We start from the raw sequence: 27,633 nt of genomic DNA, 5'->3' as shown, positions 1-27,633 counted from the left end.
AATGGTGGTTTTTCACCCGACCGATACTTATAGTATCTACCACTCATTAAGAAGGAACTCCGAATTCGTTATAATTTAGTATTACCTATCTTACAAAACACGAATGTAATAATCTTAGTCATTATCGGTTTAGGAAATGAGTGCTGATAGTACTTAGGTACTCGAAAAAACTTAGAATGGAATTTAACAGCAACAATCTCTTGATCTTCAACTAATGAAATGTTAATTCGAAACATACTTAAATGGATAAAAAAGGCTTCTACAAGACAATCGGACATACAAGATATGAAAATAATTATTATGACACAATTATTACGCGTTCTTGAGTATAGTATAGCGATCCGTGGTTTGTTGATGTCAAAGTCGTGATGACATGACCGTTTGCAACGATGAGAGCTTCTTCCGGTAGGACGAGGACTTTTCCTCCACCTGGTGGGTACTAAAAGGAAGCCAATCTAATAGGATATACTTAAAGATTAAATAATTATTTACCAAGCACAATAATAACAATAATAATAATAATATGCCCGGCGGCGTTTATTTGAACCACGTGACTTACTACCCAAATTTAAAGTATTATACTATGGGGGCGAGCATTGCAGGCAGGTAGGTACTACCTTCGAGAAAAGGTATAATGTATAATGAATAAGAACGAGAAAAAGGTACGTGACCGCCGAAGTAGCGCCTCATTACAGGTATTTCTACGCCGGAAAAAAACGGTTCATCTTCGAGATTAAAACGCGTGACCCCTCTGACGAAAGGTTAGGCTCCTGACCGGGATGCGTGGGGATCCCAGTTCGAGTCCGGGCTCGGCCTTTAATAGCCAATAATAACAAATAATGGCCACAAAAACAATAACTTTAAATTATAGGTTCGGGTTATCTATTCCAACTACCTCAAACAGACTCCCAAATCTACGTCTGGTCGGTTACGGCAGTGGCTGGTCGTGAGAACTCATTCAAAGATGGAATATATGTATTAACGGTTTAACGCGCGTTATGAAGAATTGCAGATTACGATGGAAATGTTTTATAATTTATTGAATCCTACTTTTTAACATTTTTTTATTTTTCACTTTCTATAAGCTATACAATATTAATAGTAACTCACACAACCATGATAATTTACATAAGATCTTATCTTAAAAATCACTTTACATTCTGATATATTCACTTATCTTCAGATCGAAGAGTTTTTTTAAAAATGTACATATTCCATTATTACATGGTTGTAAACGTTTAAACCCTCATGGCCTATGCTTACCTTCTCTTACCACTTTCTTTACTGTATTAGTGTACAATTTATTATGTTTTCTTGTGCAGTATTCGTGTACTTATAAATGTTATATTTGTTTGTATTAGTCCATATTGAATTTTATCGTGGGGGTATCTGGGTTAGAGGTGAAGAGTCTTTTATAACTCTGTATTGTTTGAAAATTGTTCAATTATGAAATGTGTGTGTTTCCCCATATTTGTATCGTCACATTCGCTACATTAAATTATTTCTCGAGACTTTTGTCATCTTTAGGAATGGTCTGTGGAGGGTGTTTTCTATCACAAGAACAAAACATCCTCTCCATCCGTCTCCAGGAAGTTCTGGAAAGGAAAAGGCATGGGAGTGGGTGGAAATTTGGGGGTCAGTCTGCCCAGGACGTATGAATCCACCCCTCCCGGGATCCTGCTGGAGAGATCAAACGGTCTTCCTCAACCAGCCTCTTGTGATCTAGCCTGCCACATCTGGTGGGCAGACGTATACGCCACCAATAACCACACGCACCTCACCATATGAAACCGGGCACCCAACTAACCACTTGTGGTGACCAAAGGTTAGGGTGTTGGCAGAGGTGTTGGTTATCCAATAAATGGTTTCCGTGGCGACGGTACCCATACCCACCTCCCGAATTCTACTCCCAACAACAGTAAGAATGTGACGACCTCCGTTGTAGAGAGGTAAGCTAATTGGCTCTGGACTCCAGGCTTAATAATAGAGATTGCAGAGATCCGAGAAGCTCGGTGCTTCCTAACCTTCATCTAGCTCATTTCTTTGCCTGCACTATTCCGCCAGCCTCACAACTCACACACTTCCTCATGTCTGGCATGTTGAGCAGTTTAGATTCTTGTTTTTTAGATGTGTGCAAGATTCATTAATACACCTAGCAGGAAAAAGTAATAGTAAGTTTTCACATATTCAGCAGATATCCTACGAAAAGTGCCAAAACTTGTGGCTTCCTTTTAATTCTTATGGTTATTAGTTATTACAAAGTTTGCGTCCTTTATAAAGCACGCTGTTACGTGTACACGCACATATTGGGAAACCTAAAATTTCAGCTACTTCTCGTAGGCTAATGGTGTACATTTCCATGATACGATTGATAAGGTAATATTATTATGAACACATTTAGAGAGTATGTTATTTCAAGCTTGTAAATTATTGTTTTATATTTTATTTTGTTTGGCTGTCATCATGTTTAAATTTTGAATAATAATTTTATGTATAGAAATTGCATTTAAAAATCATCCCATTCCTCACCACATTTTGATAATGCCTTCAGACGGTGAGACAGCTGTCACGCGTAATATTACACAGCAGAACTTGTTTATAAGTTGAATAATAATACTATGAAATATGTAAAAGAAAAACTTTTTTCTACAAATTAAGCTTTACAACAATAAATAAACCTTTCTAACCCCTTTAATTAAAACTTTTTTTATTTTGGTCTTCGTTACATAAGAATTATGGAGTATTTCATCGTTCTAATAAATAAACAAAAAACAAACGGAAAGCTTGGCCAACTTATCCGATATAAATATAGTCACATTCATGGGTTCGAGAACCGAAGAGTAAAGTCGAGCTTGTTAAATGAAAAATCGCAAATTGAAAATATACGTTATTCTCTGGAGTAGCAATCAAGAGGATTATGAAATAACCCTAAAACACTATCCCCCCACACAAACACCTCTTGTGCGGAAGAATATTAATGTTTATGAAGATTGCCACAAATTCTTTTCATTCGCTAAACGCTTAAGAGGAAGCTACAAGCCAAAAATGTGTAAATTCTTGGAGTACCTTATACTGTAGGTAATTGGAATTAAAATCGTTTGACAAACGGAGTCTAGAAACGTTCGATTTCAAGCCAAAAACTGGTTTATATTTATTTTGTAAATAATTTTATAAGATAGCAAAAAAGTTAATCAAGTGAAACTGTCACAAATAATCTTAGCTATAATACGGCATTTTTAAAAAAATGTTTCCTTTACGCGTTCATACATATTTATTAAAAAAATGTTTTTTTTAAGAGTATATATTTATATTTTTTATTGAATAATTTATTTTACTATTTGTTTTCTACTCAAGTGAAGCGATGGTGTAACCCTCAATTTATCTAAAGTATATTTTTTGGTATTCATAATGTACACCAATTCGTTATAAAGATTAATCAAAATAGTGATTTAGCATTAAGCTTCGCCTTAAATCAGCAAAATCTATGTAACAAAACTGTTTAAATTAAAGTAGGCGCTGCACGTTTGTTAGAAAAGCATCACCCCTTTTAAAATATCCACTTAGGTAATAAATAATAGCGGTAAGTTCAGTACAGATATATCCCAACACCGCTTGTATATTTAAAAAAAGAAATATTTAGGCTTACTTATACAAGTAATACTACAAGTATCAATAATAAAATAAACATGTCAGATGAGTTCTATATTTTGATGCTAATTGATGCGCCGCCTTTCTTGTTGATATGGGAGATGTACTCCTACTTCGACCCAGACTCCAAGCGTCTCCGGACCAATAGGATCTACATATAAAGAAAGATTGGGTACACGGTGTACAGAAGGTATGGTGTGGATTATTACGGACTGGAGAAATAATGATAGTGTTTGTTTAATTCTATCGATTGGCTTTTAGAGCTTCCATACTATAGGGTCTATAGAAATATACATTATTTTCTTGGTTTCGAATTACCGACAAAAATGCTCTTGAATATTCGTTTTTTAAAAAAATATTGGTAAAGATTTTTAATTGGAAATCTGAATTGAAAAAATAATTTCTTTTTTTTTACACACATTGTTATCATTTATAATAAATATTAATTAATTGTAGAACTCCATTTCAATTTGAAGTTTTTCATTTATATATTTGATAATACTATTATTTAATTAATAAAAAATTGAAAACAAAGTTTATTTTACGATAATGCATCGATTTATATTATGTATTGAAACAGAACACGCATGCATACACGCATACACGCATCAAACGACACGACCTTGTTAAGTTGTAAGTTCTGAAGATGACATCAGAAAGAGGCTGACCCCAGCAGCAATACATTGATGAAGGCGATTTGTGAAGTTTTCTACCGCATTTTGGCACATCTAAAGAGATGAAGGAAAACACCGCCACACCTAAAGAGGTGTGGCGGTGTTTTCCTCCCGAATTCGATCCTTGAGTTCTTCCAAAGCGCGAGGCCAGGGTTGAAAAACTTATTCCTTTGGGAAGCCCCACAGGAAGAAGTAGCAAAATGCAGCCGGAAGGACCGCTGGGTGGCGATGAAAGATCAGCAAGCTCCGGTGTTGTCCGGACCATATCATTGTAACGACTAAAAACGGCACGATGAAACCCCTCCCACCACACGAATGTACCGGCCCTTCAAAACTGCAGTCTGTTTTGGTGCGTCCTGTATACAGTAAGTGGTAGGCACCAGATTTTATTTTTGCTGTTTGAGGCAGGTTTGAATGAGTGTTATGCCTTGCGATCTAGTAGATTTTGGTGGTATCCTGAACAAGTCGTGGTGACGACTACGGCCGAAGTTTTTAGACATCGTATAATTCAAAGCATTCCAAGAGGAATGATGCCATTGAATGAATCATAAGTATAGATATGTGCGTGGTTGATAGAATGTGGAGTTCAAAATTTTACTATCAGGCATATATATATATATAGTTTTAAGTACAGTAGTGATGGATTCACTGAACACCCTGTAGTCGAAGTTAAATTTAGAAGAGGCGCGGGGAGCACGCAGGTGTCGCTTTGCCCATGAAATGTGAATTAATTCAGGTTACCATATTCTGGGTTTCAAACTTCGAACAGGTTCTTTTATCGCGAATGACAGCGCGTTCCATATTCTAAATTCAAATTATTAATCAGGTGCAAGGTGCAGCACGTTCAAGGACAATTTTTTTGTTTTGATTGAATGTTTCTTCGCTATATAATTTAATCATAAAAAAGACAATATGTGAAATGGTGAGGAAATATTTAACCCGAGGCATTATTTTTTGTGGGATCCACTCCTCTTCGATTAATAATTTTTTTTCTACTCAGCTTCGCCCAAATTCCAACACTTTTATTTATTTTCCAAAATTAATTTTTTTATTTGAAAAAATGAGAATATATATTTTTTAAATTGAATGAATATTTCACATTTCCATAGCGAATGATAGAAATCATAATTAGATCTGAAAATAGCAGCGTTGATCCAGAAAATCCAGTTGGAAAATGATGTGCCATTTAACCTACGAAACCTTGCCTGTTAAATAAATGTTAAATTTTTAAACTACTCGATTGAAAAGCTGAACCTATTGACTTGAAAATCGAGCAAGGAAATTTGATGACACTCGAGCTCACCGCTTGACAGATTTTCCTGCTGCAAAAAGCAGAAAAGAAAAATAAATAAATAAATCAGAATATACCAGCATTGGAAGTAGAATATCTTGAAGAAATGTAGTCATTAAGGGCAGCCATCAACTTAAATCATAATTCGCGAGTTTAGCGTAACTAATTCTCAGGTTCATCAGTTATAAATCTAAAACATCTGTTACAACATTACAACGGAAAAATCAATAAAACATAATTCAAAGAATGAAAGGGCGATGAAGATTTAACTTTAAAAGTACATCCGAAATTGATAAATGTAGTGACTTTAATCTGTAATTAATATATTGCATGCAGCATTAAGAATTCGAAGCATTTTGGACCGGTGACCTTTGGCGTTGTAAACCGTCTCCGGTGAAAGGTTTCGGTTTGGCCACCCTAAAATTTATTGCATTATTTTAGGCTGAACGATTACACTGAAAGTAAGGTTATTGCTGAACGATTACACTGAAAGTAAGGTTGTTGCTGAACGATTACACTGCAAGTAAGGTTGTTGCTGAACGATTACATTGCAAGCAAAGTTGTTGAGTACTAATTTTTAGCGCCCATATGTTTCCTTATAAACGCGATGTAAATGGACATTTTCGACAAAGTTTGTGCTTTGCGTTCTTTCGCATCCCACGATTGTAATTTTTGGTTTTTTCATGGTTACAAATTATAAATTTTTAATTTTCAAATTTATTATTATATTTTAAATACAACTGTGGAACCTGTACATACTTTTAATTCATTATTTAGATCAAAAGAAAGTACGCGTTTGCCAAGTCCCATCTCCAATCCACATTCAATTAAACCAAATCCTATTTCGTAATTAATTTTACAAAATGGAGTATGTGTTTACCAAGTCCCATCTCCAATCCACATTCAATTAAACCAAATCCTATTTCGTAATTAATTTTACAAAATGGAGTATGTGTTTACCAAGTCCCATCTGTAATCCACATTCAATTAAACCAAATCCTATTTCGTAATTAATTTTACAAAATGTAGTATATGTTTGCCATGTCCCATCTGTAATCCACATTCAATTAAACCAAATCCTATTTCGTAATTAATTTTACAAAATGGAGTATGTGTTTACCGTGTCCCATCTGTAATCCACATTCAATTAAACCAAATCCTATTTCGTAATTAATTTTACAAAATGGAGTATGTGTTTACCGTGTCCCATCTGTAATCCACATTCAATTAAACCAAATCCTATTTCGTAATTAATTTTACAAAATGGAGTATGTGTTTACCGTGTCCCATCTGTAATCCACATTCAATTAAACCAAATCCTATTTCGTAATTAATTTTACAAAATGGAGTATGTGTTTACCGTGTCCCATCTGTAATCCACATTCAATTAAACAAGATCCATTCGTAATTAATTTTAGTTGTGCAATATTAAATCTATTATCTTCTTCTTCAAGAATTTAAGATGATTGCCGACAGCTCATTTTGATTGAGACTAAATTAATATGTAATATATTAATCATGGAACACAGAATTATGGTTTTTTTTTCAAACAACGACACTTTAAAGTTTATTTCACACAAATAGAACACTCATCAAATTACACAATGCATTCCTATTACAGGATTCTTAGATTCTAATCAAATATTTTTTCTAAGTATTTAGGTTACAAATGAATTGTAAAAAGTACGCTCGTGTTAAATTTTCACACATTTAAGTCATTAATATACCAATGTTAAATTCCGGAGATAGTTGCTTATTAAAAAAATAATAATTCTCTGAAATTGTTATTGATGGGAATATTTTTTATAAATGTGGGAGGGTGGCAATGATTCTATTTAACGATTTATATTTCAAACAATTAAAGTATCGCAAACAGCGTTAATTTCAGATTAATTAACTCCAATTCCAGTTCGTTCCAATTACATTTAGTTTTCAGAGTAGAAATTGAGATGGTACGTTTACATATTTAATGTTATAGCCTGTGGGAAAATATTCTGCTTTTCAATTATTACTCATTTAATTGATTTATCCACATTATTATTTTACTTTATTTTAACTGTTTTAATCGTCGCTCGGCCACAAAAAATGTTCACACAGAAAATTACGAGTTAAATTTGAGTACGGGTACTACGGTAAATTCTATGCCGACGATTTAATTAATAGCGATTTATTAATAATCACGAACGTGTATAATACTTTCTTTGGAAGCTGGGTCTAAACTGCCGCTTAAAGAGCAAAACATTCACTTCACAATCAAAATCTTTAAATACTTAGCGTCAACAAGCATGTTGTTATTATTCATTGCATTATGATTCGATACTTCTCCATTTGTTTATATTTATAGGCATCTTCAGAATGTAACTGCTCCCAGCCGCCTAGAGCCATTACATCTGTGAAGTTTTTTCACTACAATTTAGAGAATTTCTTCCGGAAGGTTTATAATATATATAATAAATGCTTATAATAAAGATAAGCTTTAAATAATATTTTTTTATGCAAGATTTTGGATTCCACAACGTAATACTAGAAGTCAGGATTTATTTCAGTGCAGAAATTCTGGGACTAACTACCATATGTATTCCTCTTTGCTCAGAATACTAATAGAGGGAAACAATTATACCAAGTCAGTGAACATCTTCAATTTATTTTTAAACAAATATAAAATATTGTTAATGAAGCAATTCAGTTATGTACAATAAATAATGTATATTTCTTAATATTCTCATGTAAAAGCCCCGAAAAAGGGCGTTAATAAATAAATAAATATTTATAGAAAGTAGAGAAAACTTTTCCTCAAGAAACCCTTCACGTATCCAACAGAAACGCTATTTGCAGATTTCGGGGTGCCCCGAGTAGAGGATATCTTTAAGAAAAATGCAATTATCCAAATTTATAAAGATAATATAATCAAAAATTTGAAACCCACCTATCAAAAAGATATGAATACAATATCAAAATTCCTAAATGTAATACCAAACAAATGCAAAATAACTACCTATTTAGGAATAAAGTATTTCAACAATCTTCCGATTGAAATAAAGAAATTAAAGGATATTAACATACTTAAACTAAAACTGAAATTACACTTTCAGAAATAATTAATTAAATAATTGTCTGTTTTTCCCTTTATTGATATTTATTATCAGTCTATACTCATCTCCACTATATTTAGAGGTTCCTAATTATTCAATAATTAGAATGTAACAGAATACTATATATGTACAACTACACATATAGATAATCCAGAAGTTTCAATTGTTCCTATTAAATATATATATTCTATTTTTCTTATAATTAGTGTATGTAACTCGCTCACCAAGCACAAGAACCAGTTTCTTCATTGGTGAGATTGCGAACATAAATATATTTTGTAACCATATGTACTTATATAACATCCTGTACCCACTTATATATATATTAAATAAAAATAAAAATAAAGAAAAGTCGAGTAACGCCGGGTACGTGTCGGCTCCTAATTTAATTATTACAGACTGAAATTACGTCTTGTGTATTGTCATGCAAGAGAAATTTTTTGATTTATAATGAACCACATTCAAATAAATAAGATTAAATTTAACCAATAAACCCACCGTGAAACATTTGAAACCGTCAATAAAATAAAAGGTTTACAAATCCCAATGCTTGGCCGACTCAAACAAAGCATAAGAGGATATCGCCGTCAGTACACTATCCAACTTCTGGGATTGTATTTGTCAGGTGATAGACGTTCTTCGAATCGATCTCTAATCTCACCATCTTTATGAATGTTTCCCATCGTGGTCCAAGAGATGCCATCCATTCCGTCATCTCGCAGGACCAACATGCATGACTGTGTGTGGCATCGGGCGGGAGAGAGATAGTCAAATATGGTAGCGGAAGAATAAAGGTAAAACGTTGAAAAAATTTGGTGAAGCTAATGAACCTACGAGTTTAAAATTTAAAAAAAAAAACCGAAAGGTTTTACTAATTTAAAGGGTTTTTAGGTATATTTTTCCATAATTCATTATTATAGTTGATCAGGGGATATATGTATTTTATTTCGGTAGAATTAACTAAGTACATATATTTTTTAATCTTAGTATTATTTTGGGTTTGCACTAGGTTTTTGTTTATACACAGTAATGTCTTAGTAGCTAGGTAGGACGTGACGGCTTTTAATATTCGACAAGTTTCTTCCGCTCAATTCCAGTCGTAGGTTGAATAAAAAATGGTATTACAGTATATAAAAAATGAATTGATTACGTGTTTAATTTGTAAAACATTAATTCATTTTTCCGAATGAGTTCTGCTAGTATGTAATTAGTAAGTAGTTTAAACTTAGCCCGTCATCTTACAGCTCGGCAAGAAATCGACAGAATGCTGTAAGACTGCGCAGAAAAGTTCCACACTGAACTGTGCTGCAGACTGTTATCTTACTTTCAAACACAATTTTCTGCGCAGGGTCTTACAGCAGTCGGCTTATGACGATCGTTTACCGACCCGTGAGACGACAGGCTTAGTATTAAAAAGCTTTGCTATTCAAAGGAATCCTAACTGCAACTATAAATCATTCCCGGGATATTTGTTCTAATTACTCAGTTTAATAGTTCCATGTATAAGCCTACAGACCTACAGGATACGGGTGCATGATGTTACTAACAATAGTTCCATGTATATGTACCTACAGGTAGGTAAATGATGTTACTAACAACAGTTCCATGTATATGTACCTACAGGTAGGTACATTATGTTACTAACAATAAGTGACTAGGTAATAATAAGTGACTAGGTTCGCAAATGTATACGTAACATTAGGTGTACGGTTTGTTAATTTTAATAATTTTTATAACCAATGCTGATTTTGGAAGGATGTCATAGAATAAAGAGTATTGCATTATCTATTCAGTAATGGCTTAGGTATTGAATACTGCCTTAGAATGATCGACCGAGTATATGAACAGCGATGCTTAGAAATTAAGAATTGTGTTTTATTGTTTCCGAGGGGTCCGGGTTTCCATCCTTGAAGCATTCTATGCGCATATTCACTTGCTGTGTTTTAGGTGCCAATATATCCTATATGTAATAGATTAGGTATTGAATACTGCCTTAGAATGATCGACTGAGTATATGAACAGCGATGGGTAGTTTCCGAGGGGTCCCGGTTTCCATCCTTGAAGCATTCTATGCACATATTCACTTGCTGTGTTTTAGGTGCCAATATATCCTATATGTAATAGATTAGGTATTGAATACTGCCTTAGAATGATCGACTGAGTATATGAACAGCGATGGGTAGTTTCCGAGGGGTCCCGGTTTCCATCCTTGAAGCATTCTATGCACATATTCACTTGCTGTGTTTTAGGTGCCAATATATATAGGTTGTTTGGTGTGGGTTTAAAAAGAAAGAGGTATATTTATAATAAACAATGTTTTATTTAACATTTTTAATAATACCGCACAGTTGAATTTTATCATGTAGTCGCATTATGCATCAGGAACAATCACATATATCATGTAAGTAGGGGAGGTCGAGAATACTGCAAAGAGGAAATATTCCTTCAATTCAATCCACTGTCCTCTACAAACATTAAGTATTCTCGAGTGCCAAAAAATATTATACAACCCAAAAAAAGAATAACAAAGTAGCCATGTAACATTCGATACACGATGAGACAATATGTCAATAATTTAAAGATAAAAATGATTCCAAAATAAATAATTCAACATTGATCAGAAATTTATAGACGAAAAGTAAACAATATTGATAAATAAAATAAAACATATAGGTACGTTACATTGATATGTAAGAAAATAAATTAATAAAGAATAATACAAAATGAAATGGGTTGCCTTTGATTTTCAGCACCAAGATATAATTTGAATAGACTTTCCAAACCGGATTTCCGCACTTAGGAATTGGAAATTACTACACAATGAACAAACTAACGTGATGATGTCGATTATAGATATAATTATATTTTCTTTTAATTACAAACACTATAATTAGCGATCTCTATCACGACAGCGTGCCGTCAATCAATATTTACATAAATAATTACAAAAAGTCTAAGTCTGGCCATATTTTTTATACAAGTACAAGATATCGATATAATAATTTATAACATCAAAAATGGATTCATCGCTTCGGCTCTTGCAGAGAATATAATTTGTAACCTCATAAAATGACTCATCGCATCGGCTCTTGCAGAGGACACCAACAGAAAGGCATTTTTTCTATTTTCAAAATGCTTGCATTTTTTAAATAATTCTGTTTTTTTTTGTTTTTTATTTCCTTTCGTCAATATTCTGCGGAGATGCACGATTCTCAAATGAAAGTCCCAATCATTAAGTCTTTTGATTCGGTAATAATTTATTAAGTAAATATTGTATGGAATTAACAAATATCATTTTTGTTCGAACATTTAAATACGAGAAGTAAATTTTATCAATAGGTACATGAATGGTCAATTTGATTAATTAATCGATATATCAAGAGAAAGGGAAAATACTTATTCGGTTAAGTACAAAATTGTGAACTTTTATATTGTATATTTGCGTTAAAATCGGGATACCCGATACCTTGTTTCTGACTAAGCGTCGGCGTCGTTAAACAAGTTGTCTCACCTGCAAAACAAACGGCTGATTTACTCTTAGTGAAAAGCTTTCACACAATATATCCCGTAGGTACAATGCAGTAACTATTTGGAATGACAAAACTATGCGGATAATACGGAAGCTTTTCAAAGATCGGATGTCGCGATTTTGGATTTAAAACTTTTGATATTATTTTTGTTTATGACTTAGTTTTCACTAACTTATCTAATCGTATTAAGTTACTTATAATTTACATAACAGGAACATGGTTTAGCGATATAACAATCGTACAATCCAACATCATTGCCTTCAAAAGAAGAAAAAATAAAATACTAAAAAAAGTTTAAGAACACTCTGTATTAAAATGTATTTAAAATGAAATGTAGGTAATTTAGATAAATTTACAGAGTTGGAGAAAAATATCAGTCCAAATGATTTAAGTTCGTTTTACTGTGATGCGGGGTACCGCAGGGCTCACTATTGAGCCCGCTTTACTAATGTGAAGACTTTACTAGGTGAGAATCAGTGGGACTTGACTTGTAAAATTAAGTGTAAATTTTTATTCTTAAGAAAACATGATCACATCTTTTTAAAATGTCCACTTCGTTAGTGTCAGGGCTTTAAGTCCGGGGGTTAGACGAATCAAAATCTTTAGACTTTTTGTTTCGCCTGAGATCATAGCGCCCGGTGCCCTCTTCCCAAAATGCTATCAACATTATAATTACATGCATTCAACAATATATGTCACATTTCATTTGGATAATTAACATTTTATGTCAGAAAATGGCATAAAATATTCATTGTCAAATAAAGGTTAAGTGATGATTATTTATTAAAATAATTGATCCAAAAACTTTGATTTAATAAGTTCGCAACTCTCACGTGTGTCATAATAAATAGGAGTAAAAATAATTAAATTGATATAACATGTGATTCGAAGTAAAAAATAATAAATTCTAATGATTTGACGAACGTAAAATTATGAATTGTTGATTGAATGAAAAAGTAAACGGTAAGAGTCGATAGCCAAATAATAGGAAGAAGGCAACATTAGTGCTAACAGCAGTCACCCCCTAGCAGGCAATAATTAGCCCCAACCATTTCAACATTCGGGACTAAATATTCTATTATTTACACTCGAGGCACGGGGCCGCACAGCCCTGGATTTAACCATAGATACAATCCTTAAAATAAAAATAACCTTCGTGAAAAAACTAGCAGGTAGGACATGCAAAATAAATTAGTTTTAGTCTATGTAGCCGTACAGCTTTGTAGGGATGTACGCGGAATCAGCGGGCGATCGGAAATAAGACGTCCATCCAACTTCACAACAAACTGTCACTTACTTCGCAGTACGCACTAGTCAATGTTCTTCTCGTCACTTGAATAAAGGGTTAACTGTTATTATCCTTCGTGTCCATCACTCGTGTTGAAACAAACCCGTCGTCATGCCGACGCGACACCGCGCAGTTGTTCTTTTGTCTTTTCACTTCACTTGTCTATTCACAGATTGATAATAATTACAGGTTGACGGATTCTATATACAATGTCACTAAGTCTAAGCGCTCGGCCTGTCGCTAGACCTGCGTGGCGAACGTCCCAGGGTCCGGCCTGAGGTAGTGGTCCTCGATGACGTAGATACTTCCCGCCTTCTCTGACCCGCCAGTCGGCCTTTTCACGAGGGATGCATCACTGTAACAAACAAAATCTCACATTAGAAACGGCATCACACATTGACTGTCATTGTGATAAGATTGGTTGAGGACAATAAGTACGAGTATATAGTTAAGAGATGAAAGTATAATAACCTCGCTGTGCAGAGTGAATCCGACGAGAGCAGGCTGAGCCTGGCAGACAGCAGGCGGGCTGCTGACTCCGTGTTAAGCTGCTTGTGAGATCTCGCTCGGGACAAGGGGCCCCCTCCCCCTCCCCCTCCACCGCCCTTGCCAGAGCACTCTGACTCCGCGAGGCTCACGTTGTGCGCGTTTTGGCACTCGGACAGCTCCGACACGTGACTGTTGGAGGCTGTTACGTTGTTGATGCACTTGCCCCAGGTGTTCTTGATGACATGGGGGTCTCGCTTGGACAGAGAGACGTGTGCATTCCTCTCGTTCTGCAAGCGCGCTTCTCTGTCGGCCGCTGCTCTTCTTCTCTTGCGTCTGATCACCACTGCCGCGCATATCAGCAAAGCTGTCAGACCGCCAGCCAGTGTTACGATGACCACTAAATGCTGCGCCGACAGGGTACCCTCAGTGCCAACTTGCCGGGACAAGCTGCCGGCTCCCGCCCTTCCGGAGCCCGCCACCACCACACCGTCGGCAGACTCATCACACCTCCAACCACTCCAGCCACCGGCGCACGCGCACGTAAAGTTATTCACTCTGTTTATGCATGTTCCTCCATTGAGGCAGGGGGAAGATAGACACTCATCAATATCGACACTACAGTCTTTTCCGGTAAAACCGGCACGACATGTGCATCGGTAGTCATTGTCCAAATCGGCGCACGTACCGCCATTAGCACAAGGTAGAGTCAAGCACAAGTTAACTTTAGTTTGGCACAGTCGATCTATGAACCCGGGTACGCATTGGCAACGAAATGCACCAACGAGATCGACACAAGTTCCTCCATTGAAGCAGGGGTTACCGTGGCAATCATCTTCATCATTTTCGCAGTTATTGCCGATGAAGCCGTTGGGACACTTGCAAGTATGGCCACCACCTGGCAATTTGGAACAAACACCCCCATTGAGGCAGGGAGTCGAAGCACAGTCGTCTAATTCCCTCTCACAATCTGTTCCCGTGTGTCCGGCAGGACAGGAACAGCTGTAGCCACCGGGTCTCTCGCGACAGGTTCCTCCGTGTCTACAAGGGTTATCTGTGCAGGTGCGAGATGGTGTTTGGCAATGGGCACCGTTCCACCCATCGATACATTCACAGCGATAATGGGAACCGCCTTCTCGGCAAGTACCGCCGTTCTGGCAGGGCTTATTGGAGCAACCGTCAACTTCCAGCTCACAGTCGGTGCCAGAGAATCCCGCCGGGCAGGCGCATGTGTAGGAACCTTGCCCGGTGTTGAAGCAGGTTCCGTTATTGTGACAAGGCCGATGGTTGGTGCAATAGTTTAGGTCTTGATTGCAGAAGAGACCGCCCCAGCCTTCATCACAGAGGCAATCCCAGGATTTCTGGCAGGACCCGTGTATACAGCCAGGGTAACGTTCACATTCGTCACATAATCGGCCGACCCATCCAGAATAACACCTGTGAAAAAGAAAATGAAAAAATTAGTAAATTTGCAAAAGGATTAGTCAAATACATGAAATGTTGCGGTATTCACATTAAAAAGTATGTCCGAAGGAAGAGTATGTATTGAAATGAAATAAGGTCTGATGTCGGTATGAACTGAGAACCAAATTAAGAACAGAAAGTCAGGGAATGTCGACGAGAATCGGGCGGAGTCGACCGGCCACCGCCTCCCCTCGGCCCTGCCCACCGCGGAGTGGATACAAAGCAAAAAGGATGACCTATAAATAACAAAGTCCGCGCGCATCTCGGGATGCGCAATAATTTAGCATTCCTCGCGATCTGGCAGTCGTCGTCTTCCTCTTTCCACTGGAATTCATACTCTGAGAGAGAAGGACGGTCGCTCCTCGGGGCGCGCGTTCCCACGGCGAGTGGCCGGGGTCAAGGCGAGGCCGCAGAGAGCCGCACACATCGATCAATGATCCAGCGATCGCCGATCACGCTGCAGCGACAATTAAGCATTGCAATTTTTAAACTTAAATAACTAAATATCACAAATGTTTCGAAGCAAAAAAAATACGGAAACAGAAAGAAACGTGTCCGAATTAGATTTTAGAATATGGTTTTGTTTGAAAGTAATGGATGCATTTCACGCGTTACAAGTTGGGAGTATTTTAAGGAACCGTCTGGTATAATATGAAGTAGCCATTCGACAAGTGGCACGGAAGAGAGTCAAGTGGAGCAGGCGCCGCTCGAGTTTTTGGGCTGATCACCACTCCTGATACCATCACATCGCATATCCAACAGGTAGGCACTAGTATACCCTCACTAATCCATCACAGCGGACTTATACTCCGAATACATCATACTTTACACCACATTAGCTACTTCATTTGTATGGTATGCAGGTACTAGCAAACGGGTAGTCTCAGACCACCCGGGAAAGATTTTGAACAAAACTGGATAAAGGGGGTAATCATTAGTATAGTATTCAATACACAGGGCGGAAGTGAAACCAGTAGCGCACATCGCAGACAATCAAAAAGTGGTTTTGGGAAATGGGACCAACGAACGATGTAAGGCTACGTATAAAGTTGAATCGCTTATTAACACAAGATAAAACAAGAATAGTTTTATAAATAATTAATTAAAGACAGAAATACGATAAAGAGGAATGGTTTGTCGATATCTTAGCTGAATGCTCTTCTAAGGTAAGAGAAGGAGGGAGCGGGGTTTGTACTTGTGTGAAGAGTGAATGAAACGTTTGTCAATGCGGTCGAATCGAGGTACCTGATCAATGAAATAGTGGATCGCAAGAAAAGTACAAAAAGAGCAGAAACGCGTCGCATAACCGGGTCCTGAATATTCGCCTGCAGTTGCGGATAAAGTGGCTGACCGCAAATCTCGCGGGATGGTCGTCATTGTGTGAGCAGAAAAACCAGGCGCCATCGTCAAAACGGGCTTCAAATACGATTAAAATATTCTGCAAATCGATAGTGATAAACGCTATTAATATTGATTGGAACGAGCGAGAATCTCGTGTTTTGCAACGTCAGGTTATGCACCTCGTTACAACATTCGCGATACCGGTATGGAACTGAAAAAAAATTGCGCACGACAACATGCTGCGAAGGAATTACGCCTTCGGAATTAGAATGAGAGTTATGGACTGTGGATATTATTTACGAATGGGCCGGAATGCGCCAGGCAGGTGATTCCAATCGGCCTCCAATGCATACATATCTGCGGCTAGTGAAACTGCTACAAGTCCCTTCCAGGTGCAACGCGGCCGCAACAATGCCGGACAATGTTGATCACAAGGAATTTAACAACGCTTTGCTCTGTATGTTAATTGACAATTACACGAGTTTGAAAACGCACTATCTGAACTATTATGGATTCTGATTACTCACGTAACATTCGTTCAAATAGAATATTTGGAAAATGAGTATGTACTTACTTGCATTCGTCGGGTTTAGTGCAATGGCCGTGTTCAGAATCACATCCCGGCAGGCAGCGAGCTGTGGACAAAAAGAGCACACAATCAGTAACAGTTAAGTTAGTTGGGAGAAAAGAAGAGCAATAATTTCCGTCTAAAAGGCAGACAGAAAAATAAAACACATCTCGGCGAAAAAAAGGACGAGATCCAGGCTAAATCCGTAGCACGTGTGTGGCAGGAGTCTGCATGAAATTCTGCTAAAAATATTATCGCATTTCGCATCAGTCGCTGATTGCATCTCCGAACTTTGTGATGCACTAATCTAACATTACACAATGCCCAACTCCAACCAACGCAAGTGTTGGTTGTCTTTTTAACATAAATATATCCATATTAAAAACAGCTTAAATTATGCCATTCGGGAAAGGTTTGAACAGCATTGATGTAAACGAGAAGGATTGGTTAGTATCAGTGGCATTCCTAGGTCAAGTGCTCCAGTCTCGTGCCTCCGAGTTTATATTTCTGTTTAGATACAACGTGTTTGTTTACTTCTGGCGGCACGAAGACTGCAGTATAAGACTCATTTTTCTATCGCCAGGAAGAACTAGGTTTCCGAAATGAATCTACGGCATACTAAACGCCCCGTTGCTCTTAAAAACGAGTTCAACTCAAAGCGACGAAAGGGTAATACGATCGAGTTCATACAGATTCATCTGCTGGGGCTAGGTTCGTTTTGAAAATGGCTACTTTGACAAGAATCTTGTTCCGTAAAATCGCCTGTTTATATTTGGATTTGTGAAGAGGCATCGTAAAAATACCTCACCTAAATAAGGAAAAAAGTGAACTTATTTGTAGCGTAAATTAAATTGCGTGATTGTGATTTTTACGATCATACACAAAAATGCTGCAATATGTATGATAAATGAACGAAAGGTAAAAGTCGTATCGTATAACGGTCGTGATAACACGAAAAAACCGTTAGAAAACTAAGTACATCATACATAAGCCTTGTGTCCCCCCAAGCATAGAACAAGGATAGGGGACTTGCAGGAGGGTTATTATTGTGCCAACGCACTTTAGAGGCCAATAAGTAGCTGAACAGTACTCAGTGCGTAAAAAATATGATCACAGTTGGTTTAAATACAAATACGATGTTTAAGAACAAAAACATTGCTAATATAATATTAACTATTGTGCAACGCTGTTTATCGATATGATGTGCACGAGTAAGCTGATCCAATTCTTGGCGTTTATTTATATGTGAGGTCGTCATACTTATAGCAGTGAACAGCTGCTAGGCTGGCCAGTGTTGCTAACCCTAGCAACGTAAGCCCAGAAGGGATGTACCTAATCTCTTTGAGCTGGGGGGTTCAACGAGTGGAAGCAAAACCGCCTAGATCACAAGGCCGGGACACTGAATCAAATCAGCCTCCTAACTTGTATGGGAACTTCCAAAAAACATATTTTTATTTATTTATTGAAATTAACTAAATATTTTAAGATGATTAAAAAAATAAATAAAATTTAAAGAAAAAAATTAAAACGAAGATTTTTGTAAAATCCCATACAAGTTAGGGGGCTGCTTTGAATCAGGGTCCCGGGCCTTGTGATCTAGGAGGTTTTGGTGGAATTGAATCAGCACGTTGAATCTATGGACTGATAACCTTTTTCGCATAAAATTTGTGACGATGCGGGTCATGTGCGTGGTGTGACATCACCCGAGAAAGACATCCATGTAGTGGTAATTACTTATTTGTCTAGGATGGATAATATTCCGATTTGATTAGTGCAGAAAACAGATAATCCATGTAACTTCATATTAAGTTAGTGTACGTACTACGAGTGTAATTAATCGAAATAAAAATGTTAATACACGAATAATACGGTACTGAAGATTTTATCGCTGTTGTTACATACGAGATATTCAAGACGGGCAAATCAGTCGGATGAGACAAGTAGATCGAAGATAATATGAATTGATACTGCCGCACGGTAATTTGGCAATTGCTTGGAGTAAAAACCAGGGGATCAGATGGCTATCGGTTAATTGTCAATAATTTGTCGTTGATACGTTATTGAGTGTTGGCCGAGGATGGATGCTCGGTGTTATTGTCAAGTTGGGATGTTGGGATATCGGGCGCACGGGAGGCAACGGTGACGGACGCCAGAGAGTCGTTCTAAAATTAACTGCATGATACAAGACAAAAACCAAAACAAGCAATTAAGATTGCTGGCATAGGATGACGTAGCAGCGAGGGGAGGAACAGGTACTGACTTAACCACCGGATGGAGGTTCGGATGTTTGCTTTTAATGCGTTTTTTGAACTCTTTGCGGTTCGAAGAGAGTTTCGGTCCCGCTAAGTGCGGTATGGAATATATCGTGCAATCATTCGATTACAGCACTCGAGTAGAATATTCAGAATGATGCTTTACTGCCAATAACGATAGGTAAATATGAAACGAACGTGCTTGAAGCGTTTATCCCAAAAGCGGGGAAATAAAGCTGCATCCTATTTAGATCGCTGCGGAGGTTTTTTTGCTTTGATTAGGAGCGCAGCAGGTAGAGAGGGTGGTGTAACCTTCCCACGCTGCCGCTGCGAGTATCTCGGCCTAGCTGGTGGCTACCACATCTTTTGTTGGGAAAACACCCGGCCGGTGCATATGCACGCATACTTATCTTTGTTTGCGCTCGGTTCTGTTTACTTTGGGAGTGATCTCTTTCCTGTATCTTATGTTTTCATTATTTACTTCCTCCCAACTTCCCATCTGGGCTGTTAGGAACCCAAAACAAATTAGCATTTTGTTAGATTTTAAACGTATTGATTAAAAAAAACCGCATTTAGGGTCGGTGGCAGTTCACAGAAGAAAAGACTGTAACGTGCATTGCGGTGATTGCATGCAAAACGAGAGAAATCTTTCGCACGAACAGAAACAAACAGATACGGAGGGCGGATGAAAGGATTTAATGCGAACCGATCACGCCAAACTTCTGCGTTCATTTCGGAACAGAAAACAAAAACATCGCGTTTTCGGTTGAAAACGTTTTCAAAAAATGGCTTTTAATAACAGGAGCGGTAGAAGCTCTCCATCGAGCAGCTTGCCGTAATGGCAGCTTAATGGTTGCAAACAGTGTGGGAACCAAACCAACCACCGTCGGACAAGGAGAACCGATCGCCGCGGCCGGCCAGCGAGCCGACAGCGGGGGCAGGAGAAAGGATTGCAGGTGAAGTCGTAAAGAACGGACGGGATACGGGATGTAGCAGGATGTGATTGAAAAACTTATTATTCCGGCCGCAGATTACACAGATCGATCAACATAATGCACGGCTTCAATCTTCTTTGTCCGTCTTCATAGGATTTCGTAAGAGGAATTAATTAACCTACATAATAGCTATACGTCTAACGGTAACAATGCAAGTCAAGCATCGCATGACTGCAGATTATCTCAAATATCTTAGAGAATGGTTTAAAAGAGCGGTGCAATCTCCGTTCTTAATTCAAAAACGCGAGGGAAAACAAATAATATTTAAATGACATCGAAATGTGTGACAAATGCGTAAACGGCGGCGCGGTCATATTAATGATACCCAGGAGGTGAATATGAGGAAGATAAATTAAACATGATAGTCATATTGCGAACGGAATTCATTTATTATTTGATGCTTCAATTCGTCCAATTCATCCGCTCGATTCGGTCCACGATTTCAACTCGATATGGAGATGTGACGAGAAGGAATATATGCCATGTTGCTTAGTACAACTAATCGAACGAACCATCTAATTGCATTTGCTGATTGATCGCGTGAAATTTAAAATGCACAGACTGTTTCTCATGGAAGAATCAGAACGGATGAAAGATCTGAAGATAATGCTATTACAGACGATTTGAGAGGTGGGTTTGTTTATATATAAAGCGAAACGCTTTTTTGATGGCCCGAAGAACAATAGATCATTGTCAATGAGGGATTTGCACCACAGCGTCCTAAGTATTTAATAGCAGTAATTTAAGCATTATCTACCAACAGCATTGTATATGCTGCATTAAAGAAATGGAGAAACAAAAAGTGAAATAAAATACTAACGTTTAGAACAGTAGTCTCCCTGCCAGCCAGAAAGACAGATACGCTCTCCTGTTTGAGAGCAAGTGTAGTGTCCGAAGCTGTCATCTCTAGGTCTGCAGAGGCTAGCACATCCTTGTCCGTAGTAATGGGCGTCGCAGGTAACTCTGTACTCGTATCGCAGCACCCTCAGCGAGTCGGCGGACCGGTGTTCTCCGGCTTGCCACTGGTCTGACACTCCCAAGATGGACTGCTTGCTCATCCGGGATATCAGAGAGCCACTGGAACCACCTACAAACAAAATCACAGATGAGAACATTGCCAGGGTTAGAAAGCGTAGAACATAATGAGTACGGGTTAGAGATGCACGCAGCTTCCCCGGTCCAAGCCAGGTCGGGCAGCTTGTGTGATCACAGAACGGAGGAGCGGGTTACGCGAACCGCGCCTCGGGCGCACCGCTTACACTGAGTCTGACTCGCCAAGTTCCTTTCCCACGGTGCTTACCTTCCGGTCAGAAGGAAAGTCAAAAGCCCGACCACTGATACACTGCGCGACCAACGTAACATACATCTCAAGTGGGATAATCTCCACTAACAACTATTCCGATGCCAACTTGTGTTCGCTTTTAACGTTTAAGTATTTACAGATCTAGTATACTAATACAAGGACAAATATACATTCAAATGGAAGAATTTGGGAGAACTTATCAGAGTGCGCATGTCAAAGCTTTAATTAATCAAATTTCACAAAACAAACTGGCGGATGCGCACAGGATATGCATATCTGTTTATACGGTGACAAAATATCAGATACTCGAGTCGGGCCATGTCAAGAGTCAGAATAATAGAAGAGTATGTATGAGACGATGTATGAATGTGAATGAGGCAAGAAGTGTGTGCCAAGACCGAGTTGTTTGGCGGTCCGTCCTCTCTGCCTACCCCTGCGGGGAAACGGCGTGATGGTTAGTTAGTTAGTTAGTTAAATAGCAGGAGGTAATCCGAGAGAAGTCCTAACACGGATAATTCTTCGCAGGAGGCGAATGTCTAATTTTTATCGATATTTTCGTATTGACAAAAAGTAAAACTAAGCAATAAACTAGTGTGCATTTACACAAAGCCCTAAGGTTGGTTTTTGAAACGTCTGAAAGAAACAAAGCGATCAAATAATCAATTGGCTGTCTAAATGGTTAGCGGCTCAAGCAGAGGTTTACAAAAGCACGAAATATCTATAAAGATAATGCACGGTGAAGCTAATTCCGCGGTCTGGGGTGGAGAGGCAGCTAGTTGCTACACACTAAACATGTAGGTAGTAGGTATGTGGAGCGGCAGACTGTGGGATAATATGTAATTATGAGTAGAGATGAGATCGGCGGGCGGAGGAAGATAAAAATAAGAAGAAAATAAATAAACAGGAGTTTGGATCAGCCATCAAGAGGAGTCCGAAGTGTTTTGAATCGGGAGGCTGCAGAGATTAGGCCACTCATTTCATTATCAGTATCATCACAGATGAAATCATATTTTTTATTTGTAATCTGTCACATTTACGGCATTGTGAATCCTCGGATTTGTATTATTTTGCTCCCGTAATGAATTGAAAAAAATAAGTATGTTCGCCATGCAGAAAAAACAACGCGTCAAATCTTATAATACATCGCAGACTAAAAAAACAAGTTTATTAATCTCTGTGAGAGTATCTCTGGTAATGGCGTGATTGAAGGAGGTTTTTCCTCATCTCTTGAAGAGTCGATCGCGTTTGGGTCAATCGTTAAGGCATTATTAGCTGTAGCGGTGCAGAATCGTATTTGAATATTTTACCGGATATGGTTATGGCTAGTGGTCGACCATGCGAAGCACAGACATAGGAATTATGTCTATGATGCGAAGTTAGCCTCCGTTCACGAGCTGATTTCAATATTATAATGCCTAATGATAGTCGATGTGTTTTATTGTTTGAATATGATTGAACGATGTCTCGGGGCTAGATCTCCATCGGCTACTGCTACCGGCTTCGTGTGTGCTTGCTTGTGCCTTTAATTCTATAATAATTCGGTTTGAGGAGTGATGAGCCCGGGGCTAGTTCCACACGCCCGCGCCCGTTCGGCCGCCTGCCCAGTTCAAGTTGATGCCCGCCACACGCAACGGTACTGTTTGTGTTGCTGCCTGCGTTTGTCCGAAACTTCCTCGTGATGAAGCCCATTACCCGTCCTGGCCCGGGGCACTTTCAACCAACTTTTTATAGACGATCTCACCTTCATTCATGACCAGCTATGGTACAGCACAACGGGCTGTGCGTTATCGGAAACGAAACGAAAGCGGGGCCGAAGCCCGAGGGAAGCAACCCCATCGGAAGCTCGGCTCATCTAATTATCGTTTAAGTTAACTCCCAAAACCACTTCCAATGTCGGTCAAATCGGTCGCAAGGTTAAGAAGAAATCCATCCAATGAAAACAAGCGAAAGAAAGCGAAAACAACGGGCGAGTGATATATATATTATTAATAAATAATTATGGGTTGCGTGGCCAGCACGATAATTCATTATCTCTAAAAGCAATTATAAGAAAATCAGATTTCGTGGATGCTCACATTCTCCGGGCTAGGTAATAAGAAAGAATAATGCTTATGAATAGCGGGGAAGTGGAAGGGATCGGAGTTCGGGAGTCTGCAGGGCGCGGCGGGCTCCCGGAGAAGAACAAAGCCTTCTCGTGAATTATTACTACCGGGAATTTAATGAGAATTCTCAAACTGACCGCAATATTTTTGCCGTTCATTATCGAATGATATTTTGTGGTATATTTATTGTTGCTACTAAATTATTTTGTTGAGAATAACAGAACTGCTTCACTTTATAAACCTAGATCTAAAGTTAGTGTTCAAAATAGACATTGGAGAGCGTTAATTTGAATACGAATATTAATACGTAAATTTGACTGTACAGCAAGAAAATAATATTTGAAGAGAAAGCTAACAGCTGTTTAGGCAAGCATAAAAATAAGATGCATTTGATTCCGAGGGATAGAAGGAGATAAAGAAGGTAAATTCTTAAGAAGTCGGCAGCTGTTCTCGGACAGTTGCTTGTCCTCCCCCAGGCGATATTCCCGGTCGGGGATGAATCTTGTAACGCCATTACACAACGGCCAGTTTACACCACGAATACACACACACATGCAACGGATAAATGCATTCAATCATGGCGGGTAAGGAGTCGCACAAAAAGAAATAGCTGTGCGCGTGTAAACAATTGCCAAAGAAAATGCTATCGATATAATAATAGAAAACTTACAATTGACACAATAGCAAAAGTCTCTCGCAGGAATTCCTTTGTTGGGGTACATCTTGCGCAAAGATCTAACACACACCTGGCTACTAGCTTATTACGCAAAACGATGCTTTCGAAGAGAAGGCTTTAGGGTCATTTTCGCTCCCGGAGAGACAGCGGGGCCAGGATAAACTGAAAGCGGAGAGGCAAGGCACGCGGCCCTTCTTAAAATGTAATATTTGTCCAGGTTACTTGTTTAGCCAGTCTGTTAGCAGATGCATGAAATCTTTGCTCGGATAGGTTTTACGTTCCACGCGACTTTATATATATACATATAATAACATCGCATTCAATAAGTACGAGTTGTTTCTGAGGAAAAGAACTCCAGTTTCGATAGTGTTAACTGTGGCAGACTGTTTGATAAAATAACATAATAAAAACTCAACACACATGCGGAGCTCATCTTGGATTATTATATTACGGGCTATTTTTATAATTAGTGGGCTTACAGGCGGCAGGTTTGAATTAGTGGGACATCTGATTCAGAGCGCGCGCGAGATATTACAACACCCTCTTCCTGTGTTTAATTAATATGATAAACTACTTATGATCACAAAGATCGGAGGGAAACCATCTGCAGCGACCTAATCTCAGTATAAACAGAGTGTATCCAGGAGGATGCCGGAAGGTAGCAAGCACCAGGAGGAGGTGGTGACAGATGTCATGCACATGTGCCGAGGAACAAGTAGCTAATCATCTCCCCTCCCTTAACCCCTTCAAGCAGACTCACTTAATGCGGCGTCACGGTACTTCAGTAGATTGTTTTATTGCTATTGCTATTATCGTTTCTCATTCACTTCACACGTATCATTATTTTAGTTTGATAAGTTTTATTAATAAAGCGTAGAATTCGAGGTTAACGGGCGCAGTGGTTTGAGCCGATCGGGGAATTGTGCCAAAAAACCAACGGAAAACTTAATAGGCAATTTGAAAGTAAAATACGTTCAGACGTTTCGGTCAGTTAGTAATGATAATTGCGCGGCGGTTTGGGCTAGAGGTCTCGGGTTCGACACCCATGCGTTCATCACGGCTAGCTGTGGTGGTGGAGAAAACCAAAAACCGGGGAATGAAAAAACCAAATCGACAAATGTAGAAAAAGCAATCCGAATAATAAGAAACCGCAGATCAAAATGAATGGTAGACGGAGATGTTCCGAGAGCAAGTCGCTCGATACGCACCAGTAAGTGAAGTAATGGAGGTTACGCGGCTCACCTGAATTCTATAATTAATTCAGTGATGCTGATAACATCAAGGAAGGACTTTTTATCCAATAATTGTGTTTGACATTTAGAAATAATGAAGAGTGGATTGATGTAGAACTAAAACAGACAGAGTAACAGGGTACCAGGCGACCAGGCGACCAGGCGACCAAGCGACTCGTTCCGTATCTCGCACACGGAACGGGTTTGGTCTGATTGTCATACACGAGTGTGTCTTGTCATAAATAAGTTAATATCAACAACCTGTCGCGGCCTATGCCCGGCCTATAAACACTGCACGCCGTGACATGCCGTACAGCAAGCATTGCCCAATGTACGATCCGCGCTGCACTCGCTCACCAGCTAGCTCGCTGACGCATTTCAAACAAACAAACTAACCAACTAACTATACGTGAGATCTTATTAAGATAATTGCCGCGTTGAAAATATCGTCTTTCGAAACAGTTACGCAAATCAACTCAAAGCATGCGTCGGTAAGGTAATCAGAAACTTATAATGTGGACATTTCTGCAGAGGTAAAGGTCTGCACATCTATACATGGCTACAATACATGTACGCGGAATATGTGGTACTGTGGAAAAGTACGAAACGTCACATTTTTGACGTCTGTCATCCATTCCAAGGGATCAGGGTGCAAGAAGTTGAATGCAGTGGCTTGCTGGCTCGCGTTGGTATCGTATCATACATTTATATCCGAGAAGCATGCAGTGTACGGATTCAACCCGGACGGCTGGTGAATACCAAATGCAAGGCACACTGGCAACCGTGTGACCAATGTGAACCGTCACCAACACCACACATCGCATATTACACATTACACTACAGGCAACAGGCATCCTCTAACTCTAAAAGGACACGACCAGCGAGAAACGAATGCCAAAACGTTATTCCGTTGAATAGTTGTGACGTAACAGGCAGCACCGGTGAAATGTATGGGGCAAACTCATCCGTCAACATCGGAATTACATACATAATAGTAATCACTCGATGAAATTACCGATTCAAATTGTATTTTGTTGGTTCCATTTTCCCACCACGCGGGGAATGTAAATTTAGTATTCGGAAACGAAAGGATCGATTCATTCAGGAATCGCTTCCGATTGACCGTTCATTGAAATCCATGGTCGCTCAGGACAAAGTATTTTATGGGTAAGCATGCCGGTGTCCGTACGCGCTTGCATTTGCCATCCATCAGCTGTTGTTGGAGTATTGTTAGTGTGCCGTGTGTGGGTCATCTGTGGGATATCTAAATCATGATAATATTGCGGGGAGGAATAATATTTGCCTCGCAGAGTGGCTTGGGGATACTAGTTTGTATATTGTTGTATTACATTGTAGAGCGGTTAATTGCGCAACTGTAGCGGTGTTCACTAGACCAGTCATATGCAATAGCTGTTTATATGGAATTTGAAAGTACGCATATCTTATTAAAACCTGGCGTGAAAAGTACCTTGAACAAGAACGATCTTCAATGAATTAATTAATAGGTATAAACATATGTGTATATATACACATAAGCATTATTGGGACTTGTGAGACCGTTGTACATACATATGGTAGTTTTATGAATACCTTCTCCGCGTTAATTGGTGCAATATTCAAAGCAGTAATTAAAGGCGGTTCTAATAATTTAATAAAAACCTTATAAGACAATCCGAGCGGAGAATTTTAAT

The 27,633-nt window shown here is 38.6% G+C and overlaps 1 protein-coding gene across 1 annotated transcript in view; it reads right to left on the bottom strand.

Moving 5' to 3' along the window:
* Positions 1-11,005: 11,005 nt before the first annotated feature.
* Positions 11,006-27,633, bottom strand: part of LOC149417150 (uncharacterized) — a 36,046-nt gene continuing 19,418 nt past the window's right edge. Inside the window, exons 4-7 of the mRNA XM_089639916.1 lie at positions 21,450-21,716; positions 17,389-17,449; positions 13,995-15,446; positions 11,006-13,878 (exon numbers count right to left, since the gene is read on the bottom strand). Of these exons, the coding sequence (XP_089496042.1) occupies positions 13,764-13,878; positions 13,995-15,446; positions 17,389-17,449; positions 21,450-21,716 (1,895 nt within the window). The 3' untranslated portion in view covers positions 11,006-13,763. The remainder of the gene's footprint in view (positions 13,879-13,994; positions 15,447-17,388; positions 17,450-21,449; positions 21,717-27,633) is intronic.

This window comes from Hesperophylax consimilis, chromosome 15 (assembly GCF_061612785.1).
Source record: "Hesperophylax consimilis isolate HC1 chromosome 15, BYU_Hcon_1.0, whole genome shotgun sequence".
NCBI classification, from domain to species: Eukaryota; Metazoa; Arthropoda; class Insecta; order Trichoptera; family Limnephilidae; genus Hesperophylax; species Hesperophylax consimilis.
The sequence above is the reverse complement of the archived record's forward strand: the minus strand, read 5'-3'. Positions and strand labels throughout refer to the sequence as shown.